Source organism: Electrona antarctica (genome assembly GCF_951216825.1).
Source record: "Electrona antarctica genome assembly, chromosome: 7".
In the NCBI taxonomy this organism is placed as follows: Eukaryota; Metazoa; Chordata; class Actinopteri; order Myctophiformes; family Myctophidae; genus Electrona; species Electrona antarctica.
In genome coordinates this window covers 13,743,821-13,754,412 of record NC_136812.1, presented here as the reverse complement: position 1 = coordinate 13,754,412, position 10,592 = coordinate 13,743,821, and the positions used below count along the sequence as shown (strand labels likewise).

At 43.8% G+C, this 10,592-nt stretch overlaps 1 protein-coding gene across 1 annotated transcript in view; it reads left to right on the top strand.

Moving 5' to 3' along the window:
- plpp3 (phospholipid phosphatase 3) overlaps positions 1 to 577 on the top strand; it is a gene marked incomplete at its 5' end in the record, with an annotated part of 52,694 nt that extends 52,117 nt beyond the window's left edge. The window contains one exon of the mRNA XM_079505385.1: positions 1 to 577. This exon is cut by the window's left edge and continues 110 nt beyond it. Within this exon, the coding sequence (XP_079361511.1) occupies positions 1 to 19 (19 nt within the window). The 3' untranslated portion in view covers positions 20 to 577.
- Between the last annotated feature and the right edge of the window lie 10,015 nt (positions 578 to 10,592).

Sequence of the window (10,592 nt, the reverse complement as noted above, 5' to 3'; positions counted from 1 at the left end):
CCACCACAACATGGTGTGAGAGAGAGAAGAGAGAGAGAGAGAGTGAGGAGCCAATCATATCGCAGCGCTGCTCAGAACCTCCCATCGGACAGTAGAATGTAGAGACGAGAGAGACTGTGAAAAGTTGCAAACTCAAAAGAAAAAGAAAAAAATGCCACCCCTTCTTGCCACCGTGCGGCGTCCTGGACTCCTAGGCACGCGGCACCATGCGGCGTCCTAGAGTCCTAGGCACGCGGGCGTCTTTGCTTTTTGAGACTTTTTTTCCTTCTTTTGCACGGCACAGAGTCCTCTCTCACTATCCAGACTTGTTTTTAATTTTATTTTTAATTTCAATATTATTATTATTATTATTATTACTTAACGATGTTAACTACTACTAAAAGTCACATTTTGAGCCCATCGTTTTCGGAGCAAGACAACGACAAAGGAAGAAAGGAAAAGAAAAGAAAGGAGAAGAGAATTGGAAGCTAAATAATAAGAAACGACGTAGAGTCGAGTAGAGTCTGAGAAAGACAGACAGACAGACAGACAGACAGACAGACAGACAGACAGACAGACAGACAGACAGACAGACAGACAGACAGACAGACAGACAGACAGACAGACGGGGGGGAGTTCAATCAAATCCATCTCTCTGGGGAGGAAGTCTTTGCATAAAGGGAAAACAATGGAAAGGAGAATAACTGGAGTGATGGAACGATTCAAAGAAAACCCTAATAATACGAAGCCCCCTGCGATGGACAGAGAGAGAGACAGATAGAGAGGGAATTTGCCTGTATTATTGTTTCTCCCTCTCTACATTTCTCTGTTGCCTTATAGGGACAAACAACAACTTCCTTAGCTATGGGAACGATATTACTGCAAAAAAATAAAAATAACTAGCAGCGTAGATATATTAACAGTATAGGCAAAAAAAAAAGAAAAGAAGAAAAAAAAATATATAACTTATAGCACTATTTTTAAGTTCATTTTGTCCATTGACACCACTTGCTGCCTGAGAAGTCTTGTCTATGAAGAGCTTGATGACGTGCCTGTGTGTCCCTGAGATAGAAATATACCTGTTAGTTATACAACAGTTACACCTGACCCTGGAGCTGAAAGTCTTACACCTGACCCTGGAGCTGAAAGTCTTCATAAGAGTACATTATTTTCCCAAGAAGGATGACGCCAATGGGGTTGCTGTCAAACAGAAATCTCTTAAATGAACACACTACTGCGTCACACAAAAAAAGCATAAAAAGTAGCAGTTCGGTACGCTGGAAACGTTGCGCGAAGCAGCGCGTTTCCAGCTCGTCGATCTGATACTTTTTCTGTTTTTGAATTTTGAATCCTGAAAAGTAACAGTTCTTGGACATGATGACATAATAGCCCAGTGGTTCTGAATGACCGGAAGGTTTGCCCGTTTCATTGACCGGAAGTGAAGTCAGGGCCCATTATTTTAAATAACGCAATATTGCCGTAACAACGTCGACATTCATTCATCATTTATATCCATGACCCTGTGCCATAAAACCCACCTTTGGGCCTCAACAACCCATTGAGACATCAAGCTAGACAACGACTCCCTTGACTACAGTAATGTTTATAGACCTTTACGACCTTTAGACGGATTCCAAACCTGTGTCGAGCCATCCTAAGCTCAACGAGCTTGAAATAAGGACTTTTAACTTGGTCGGAAAAAACCCAACACAAGCCGGTCTTCTAATATTCCTATCTCCAGGCCCATGCAGCACATCAAGCCTTGTAGATTAGTTCCTTCAGAGTGGCCTGAAACTCGGGATTGTTGCATTTCTTTTAGGGTTAGATGTTAGTAATGAAAAGGGGGGGATATTAGTATATTCCGTGGAAGGAGGGGAGGTTTACTCTCAGCCCCCCAACCCGGCACCTGCGCAAGACGAGTGGCTGTGCCATTTGACTTCCTGGTGTTGGGGGGGAGGGGGGCTGATTGGTTCTCCCTTAGGGCAGTGGTTCTCAAAGTGGGAGGGACCAGGGACCCTCAGGGTTCCTTGAGCAGGTCCCAAATGGACCCCTAGTGGTCTGTAACTACGAGAGCGTGCACATGGAACCATTTTGCACGCTCTCAAGAGTTACTATATGCGGAGGTCCTTGAAAAACAAAAAGGGTTTGAGAACCAACACCTTACGGGATTGGGGTGGGGGGGGGTGGAGTGAAGGGGTGTGGTCTGTCACCGTGGGAAAAAAGAGGGGGGTTGATTGACAGCTAAGCTGGCACATTACTTTTGTTTGGGGGTGATGTGGGGGCTCTTTCCGCTGGCAGGGAGGGGCTCTCATCCACCGCCAAGTCACTCAATGGCAATGGATGTCTTTGTCAGATCAGCGTTGTTGGACTGTCGTCATGCATCCGTTGTGCCCTGTATATTCCTGTAACTTGTGTGGATGATGCGCTTGTGCTTGTACATGTATCCGTGTGTGTGTGTGTGTGTGTGTGTGTGTGTGTGTGTGTGTGTGTGTGTGTGTGTGTGTGTGTGTGTGTGCGCACGTGCGTGCGTGCATGCGTGCGAGCGTGCGTGCGTGCGTGCATGCTTTTGTGGCATATGAGCGCTGTCTCCTGTGAAAAAATAACCACCCCCTGGTAATGTGCGTGTGTGTGTGTGTGTGTGTGTGTGTGCGTGTCTGTGTACGTGCGTGTGTGCGTGCGTGAGTGCGTGTGTGTCACTATCAGAGAGAGAGAGAGAGAGAGAGTGAGAGAGAAAGAGAGAGCGAGAGAGAAAGGCCAGGGGTGGCGTGGGGATTTGTTTTCCCAGTCAGGTGAACCTTATATTAAAAAAAAACTGTGGATCTAATGTTGTTATTCTCTTGCTCTAACCTATGTATGTGTAGAGCCATGTTGTCTCCAGTGTAATCACTAACAGTTGTACAAAACAAAACTACAACAGCCCTTTTCTCATTCACATCCTCCTCCAAAACACAACACATTACCGCCATGTTGCACATCTTTTTTTTTTCTCTTCGTATAGTCCGTCCTTATCATTTCACCAAGCCGTTTTCACAACTTCTCTTTTTATAAATATATATAAATATATATATATATAAATAATGTATAGATCACTAAAAATTAACTTCTGTAAGATATTTGTTTTCCTTCGACATGTGTTTAGATATTATCCACTATGATTTTAAAAAGCCTGAGTTATGCTATGGCTGCGAGCCGGTGTCGCGGAACCAAAGCGAAATAGCCGATCTTCAAGCTCCCAAGGCGTCGCATCGCAATGCGCTGTGAGCTTGTAGATCGGCGTTTTTTTTTTTTTGCGTTTGCCGCGGCACGCAACCAAGTGTAAACCAGGCATTACAGACCTGTGTTCCTTTACAAAGTGCTGCTTAAAAAGCATCGATTTGAAAGATCTTTTGTATCTAGACAACTAAACTATTGTAGATTGTGATAGTTAAGTTTTTTAATATGCATTCAGCAAACAAAAATACACCCACAATTGTATTAAAACTCAATATTAGTATTTTTGTATTGTCTTGTTTTTTTGTACAAAAGAAATATTAGCTATGTTTTTTCTCTGCTAAATGTACTTAGCTCTAATACATGTGCTTTTAAATAAAAAGCTCAATATGAACTCCTATTTACTTTGTGTGTATTTATTTTGATTAAAACCGATTAAGCCCGGGAAAGCATATGTGTCATTTTAGATTTTTGGCTATTCCAAAATAGCAGATATACAAGCTCAAATATGTGAGCTTGTACTTTTCTTTGTATCAAAAGTGTTTGAAACATGCTGTATAATTAAGAAAAAGTTTGAGGACTACTGATTTAGAAGGCAATTGTAGAATCAGCCTCAGGTAAAGTGTAGCCGTACCATATTTTATTATAACTGTGGTGGAAATGTGACTTTGGTTTAAAATACAAATAATAAAATGATACAGGTTACCAGATGATGGGAATAATAGGATAATAGTGGCTGAGGTGGCAGGGGGGTGTAAGCCAGTGGTTCTCATGACAAGGACCTTCAAATGTGTGCGTGCGTGCGTGCTGCGTGCGCGCGCGCGTGCGTGCGCGCGCGCGTGCGTGCGTGCGTGCGTGCGTGCGTGCGTGCGTGCGTGCGTGCGCGCACAGACCCCCATTTGAAAATATATTGGTCCAGAGAATCCCATTATAAGATTTGCTGTTCAAATGTTTTCACATTTGAGCTTGTACATAACAAACTAGTATGAGTTGTATTGTTATATTAAGTCATTTTGCTGGGGACCCAGTAGTACTCACTGGAACTTCTTCAAGGGGTGTACATAGATAATAATAAAAAAGAGCCTGCGTATTCTTCTCACATGTGGTACCTGTGTTTATCTCATCATGAAGACACGTCATCAGGTCTTAAAAAGCAGACCATTGTTTTAAAACCTGTAGTATGTGACTACAGTCTACAAAGACTAGAATAACCATTCCAGTTCCACTTAAACCCTTTATATATATTTAATTGACCGGGATCCACCAGAGGTCAATCCTTGGCCCTTGGTGAATTTATATAGTGCGTTTGGGAGATAGAGAAATGTGTCATGTCACAGAAGAAGAATCACTTGTTAGAGTTTAGAGCGAATAATAATAAAGTTTAACATTGTTCCTCCTTACGTTGTCCTGAGTTATAATAATAATACACAACAAAGCAGTGTGTGCTGATGGTCTTTGAAACATTACAATGTAACGTTGTCTGTAATTATCGTATGACAGTGACATCACTGACGAATCCTTGGTATTTTAACAGTGACGTCACAGATTAATCCTTGGTATTTTTTATCCTAGCAGCAGCACTCGTTAGCGTTACACATGTGTTTTTTCTTTTTATCCCACGATTTTGTAACCCATTTTTCACCCCTGTGTCAATTATCCAATGTGATCCTGGGCTCTATACACCCTCCGCCAACCTGGGGAGAGCAACGGACTTGAACTCATGCTTCCTTCATGCATGAGTGTCCAAGTTGCTCCTTTACACCTGACAGGGGGGAGTTTCCCTGGTTGGACGTAGCGCGTGGAAGGAACACGTTATTCCAAACAGTTCCTTTCCCCTCCATCAGACCAGGATTACTGCATGTTTTTTGTGAAGGTAGAAGGTACCTACCCTAGGGGACACGGGGAGAACATGCAAACTCCACACAGAAAGGCCCTTTCGCTAACCCCGCCTCGGGTATGGGCACTGATGACGCGGAGGAGAGGACACGCCGCCAGTGCCCACAGCATCCCGAGCGGGAATCGAACCCAGGACCTTCTAGCTGTGAGGCGACACCACTACCAACTGTGTTTTTGGTTTTTTTTATTCACGGCTCGTACTCCTCAAACACTTACAGGATTATAATTTCTTGTCAACATTCAAGTACAACTACCTAAAGGTATATAGGTAAAATAATGTGTCAAAATATATAAATTATATGTGAGTCCATCTTTTGGTATATGGATGGCTTTCACATTGCAGCGTTCCATGTCCGATCAATCGGACCCGATACTACCTCCCCATGCGGTCCCGGGACGGTATAGGGTCATCCACTCCGGGGTACGGTATACGCATCGTTCACACTATTCACAACATCTGGTGGTCCCATGTGCGTACCCGGGACCATAGTCCTATCCGCCCTAAGAGGGAGCCGGGCATCCAACTGGGAACCAACCTTCCGGTTTCCAATTGTTTGCATTAAATATAGCCAATCTGCTAGCTGATGTCAATGCACGTTCGAACCAAAATAGAGATCAATGTTAAAACAAGGAATTTAAAAGTGGAAAAGTTTGCTTTTGCTTCTCACGTCCAGCTTTCCATACACTAGGGAAATGTATGGAAAGCTCTCTCTCTCTCTCTCTCTCTCTCTCTCTCTCTCTCTCCAGATCACCTAGCTCCTTCAAAGGAGCTGCTTTTAGATGTTTAAGTGGCTTCAACTCTACCATCTTGGGTGGAGGACGTGGTGGTGTTTACAGTGTGTTCCCCCATTGCCTCCGTCAGTGCGACATGTGAAAGAGGCCCTGGAGTGTGTTTGGAAGTGTGCTCATACGGGTGTAACTTACACACACACACACTTAGAACTGGGCTCTCAACAACTGTCTGACTTCACACTTTGGCAGAGACAACAACAGCTATACACCAGAGGAGCTGAGCTGACATCACCGTGTTTGTGTCAGCGCTCGTGTGTGTGTGTGTGTGTGTGTGTGTGTGTGTGTGTGTGTGTGTGTGTGTGTGTGTGTGTGTGTGTGTGTCTATCCAAGCAGGCGTCATGGTTTGTGATCGTGAGGTAAACACGCAGTGTCATTTTCTCCACCATAAACTCATTTTCATCCCCGCCGAAGTAAGCCTGAATGACACAGGCTGTCAGCGGAGCCATTATTCAGCCTCACTTATGCGCGCATGCACACACACACACACACACACACACACACACACACACACACACACACACACACACACACACACACACACACACACACACACACACACACACAGCAACCTGTAAGCACATCATATGCATTGCCATATTGCTTACTATGATCACAGTCTACATCTCCAAAAACAACTATATAAAGTGCCCCGAGGGGCACAGGTCTCCACCAGGGCAGGTCACGGCGTGGGCTCCTGGTGGCGCTATAACAGGCCAATGTGAAAAGGGTGGGATAAACTCCTCAGCCTAGTAGGAAAGTCTGTGAAAGATTTCATGCAAATTGCACGCTGCGTTCATGATTTGAAGCTTTTTGTTAAACAGGCCAATCCTGCAAACTTTGAAAGCCAATGGAATATGGAATATGAAATATCGGTCAGATCTGTCAGAACACATGACTATAGAGATACTTGTGGGATTTTTGGACAACATCTGAAGTAATATAAAAAATATTGTTTTACAAAAGTCAGCCTCCTGGTGGCGCTATAACAGGCCGTTCTGGAAAATTTGAGGCAGAGGTTCATAGTTGGCATCCAGGGAGTGTGTGTGCAAAATTTGGCATCGACCGGGTTAATGGTGCCGGAGATAAGTTGGTAACAGACGGACGGACACACACGCACGCACGCACACACATACACACACACACTGACGGAGTGCAAAACAGACTCTCTCCCCACGCCTTCGGCCTGGTGGAGACAATATCTAAATTTAGTTAGTCGGTCGGCTAGAAATACACAATAGAAATTGTTTTTGTATCCCTGACTTTTTTTTGTCATTGACATTTGATCCAAGAAAGAAACAAAGAAAGAATTCCCATCGAAAGGAGGTATTTATTGTTTTTCCTTTTTGGTCAGAATTTGGTCAGAGTTTTCTCCTTTTGCACAATTGCAAGTACTTTACTTAAGTAAACTTTACTTGAGTATTTCCAATTTTCAATACTTTTACTTCTACTCCACTACATCTCAGAGGCATTAGAGGCCTATTACAAAACATATACATTAACCACTTCAGTCCTATGTTTCAGCCATTTGAAAATAGCCAATCTACAAGTTCACAATGTGTCGCAATGCGATGCATTGTGAGCTTGTAGATCTGCTATTTAAAAAAAAAAGATTACTATACATTTGAAAACTTTAAATGGCACATTCTGTACAATTATTAGTACTTTTACTTTTGGTACTTTAAGTAGGCTACATTTTGAAGCCAATACCTTTGTACTTTTAGTTTTTTACATAATTTCCTCAAGTAAATGTTGAATTCCGGACTTTTACTTGTAACAGAGCAGATTTGTATATTGCAGTATTGATACTTTTAAGAACTTTTTCCACCACTGTCAGAAAGAAAGACAACTTAGTAGCAGCAGCAGCAGTAGCAGTATCATCAACCTCAGCCCCCCAGCTGTGAGATTAATATTAAATACTATCCCTAAACACAGCTGCATCAAGGGTCTAAATTAATTTAAAAGAGTCCGTCATTCATCCATGTTATCATTACGGCGGTGTAGCCGCTGCCCCTCCGAGCCTTGTTAAACTCTCCCTCTGTATTGACACTGACAAGTATACAGCTGGTCTGAGGTCAGTTGCAAGGGAGCTGCGTCAGGACTGTGGAGATTTATGGTGTCTGAGACCAGCTGGTAGAGGCCTGGGGTCAGCCATGCGTGGATGTAATCGTAGAGCATAGCATAGGTCCCCGGTGCTGCTGCTGCTGCTGCTGCTGCTGAGGCAGAGAGAGAGAGAGATAGAGAGGCCCTCGTGTTGTGGTCTTGTTTGGCAGGGAGAGCAGGGCTGCTGCTGGCACTGGGCCCCCACAGGGAGGCCAGAGAATGATATCAGTGTGTCAGTGTGCTGAGTGAGCAAAGGATAGGAGAGTGTCTTTCTTTCGGTCTCCTGCCATGTTCATGGTGGCCCTTGCTGTTTGCTGTTTGGGGCGGCTGTGGCTCAGGAGGTAGAGCAGGTCGTCCAATGACCCGTGGGTCGGCGGTTCGAATCCCGGTTCCTCCTGTCTACATGTCGAGGTGTCCTTGGGCAAGACACTGCACGCTACATTGCGAGCTTGCCACACTGTGTGTGAATGTGGGAAGTGAGGACCATAGATATAAAAATAAATAGATATTGGCCGCTGCAGTTCGTTGGAGTCATGTGTATCGACGTGTGGGGTGGCGGAAGTGCGCCGGAAGTGCGGAAGGCACGCTGCCGCACTCAAGTGACTACTGGCCAATCATAGTGCGTCTTGTCAGACCCGAACATCCACTCTGTGACGCACATGGAAGCTTCTGTGAAGCACAAGTCTTGCGTTGCCAGACTGTTGCTTCTCTGCGTCTGGTCTACCTTTCTATGTCTGTGGTGGACGCTGGTGTCGACTGTTTGCCGCTTCACCTCCCAATGTATGAATCATTGTAAAGTGCTTTGAGCACTATAAAAGCGCTATAAAAATGCCACAATTGCCATTGAAACAGTTGAGTGTCTTCGGCATAGAAATGATAAGATTGTGAGCAGAGATGACAGCGCCAAGAGAAGAGATTTTTTTTTTTCACTTAATTTTTATTGATGAAAAGACAGAGACAACAAAACAAAACAAAAAGACAATACAAAAAAAATAACAAAAGGAGGAAGACAAAATAAAAAAAAACAAAGACAAGGCATTTTTCATATTACAAGATATATTCATTGAAATCCTCTTACATTGTCGCTAGGCTGAGAGAAGAGATCCCACTTTTCCCACTTTTTATAGAACTTATCCTCTTGTAGTCTAAGTATGAATGTTAGTTTTTCCATGACATATACAGTTCCTCAGTAATGTCCATCCATTGTTCTTTTGTTGGTGGGTCCTGTTGGTACCAGTGTCGTGTGATCGCTTTCCTACAAGAGAAGAGATTTGAAATAGTGTACAGGCAGAAAAGGAGGAGGCCAAGTACATATCCCTGGGGGATCGACCCCAGGGATAAAAGCAAACCTTTTAACATGGTATAGGTCGGGTTAGGTCGGATGTATTAATATGTATTCATATATAATACTTGTGTATTTATAACTATGCCCATTTTTGGACGGCGATAGAGAGCTGTCCAGTGCCAGTGCAGGTTAACCCTGCTCTGCTCCACTCTGCTGTACTGGACACATGGTTAGAGATTCCAGCATAATTGCTGTGAAAAACATCACCATTTCTGAGAGGGAAAAGTGGAGACAGATTGATAGCATATGGTGTGTCCACTAGTCCACATGCAAAACCCTGAGCGGATGAACGACTACACGAGTAAACATCACACAGTTCTGTGCGTGCGTGCGTGCGTGCGTGCATGCGTGGGTGCGTGCGTGCGTGCGTGCGTGTGCATGTGTAAATAATGTGTAAAGAATACATAAGCCTGCATGATGAAAATCAGTTGGCCAAGGGCCATGAAACAATCTCAGTTCATATTTTAATGCTTAAAAAAACAAGTAAAATTTGCTGCTAAGAGCCATTATAAAGCAGTTTTTCCTAATGTTGCTACGTAGCTGTGCCTTGTGGTGCACTAGCTGCCATACCTGGAATGGCCCACTGGCACACATGATATAAAAAGCAATGTATCACAACAAGAGAGCCACTGTACGCTGCTATGGGCCTGGCCTGTGTGTGGAGAGAGAGGGAGAGAGAGAGAGAGAGAAAGAGAGAGAGAGAGAGGTTGTGGTGAGTGTGGTACCTCCAGGAGAGATGCCTGGAGACCATGGAGCTCTGAGAGGCTTTTTTCTCCACAGCCCAGTGAGGCGCGAGGCAGCTGGGGTAATTTAACCACCAGTTCCGCAGCATACATGCCTATATATTCTATGCCAAAAGAATAGCAGATCTATCGCATTTCGACGTGCGTTGAGCTTGTAGATTGATGGAGGGTTTTGATGGAGACGGAAAACAAAGCGATCATCAAAGTACTCCGGTTTCTCTTATTTCATTTGTATAGCACATGTAACAACATGGCAACTCAATATGCTTTACACATGCAGAGCATCAAGCAAATAAACACAATTATACAATGACATTAGGATGCATAAACAAAATACAGATAGCCTATACAATGTTCAGAAGAGAAAATCTAAATAAAGACATGAAAGTCAGCGGCAAACACAAAGGTCTTTAGTTGTATTTTAAAATGACTAAGGCCTCACTCAGACCTTTACTGCATTGCTGTATGCTTGTTGGATGAATGTTGTGTAGTGTCATGGCCGCCCCAATGCATTTCCAATGGAAGTC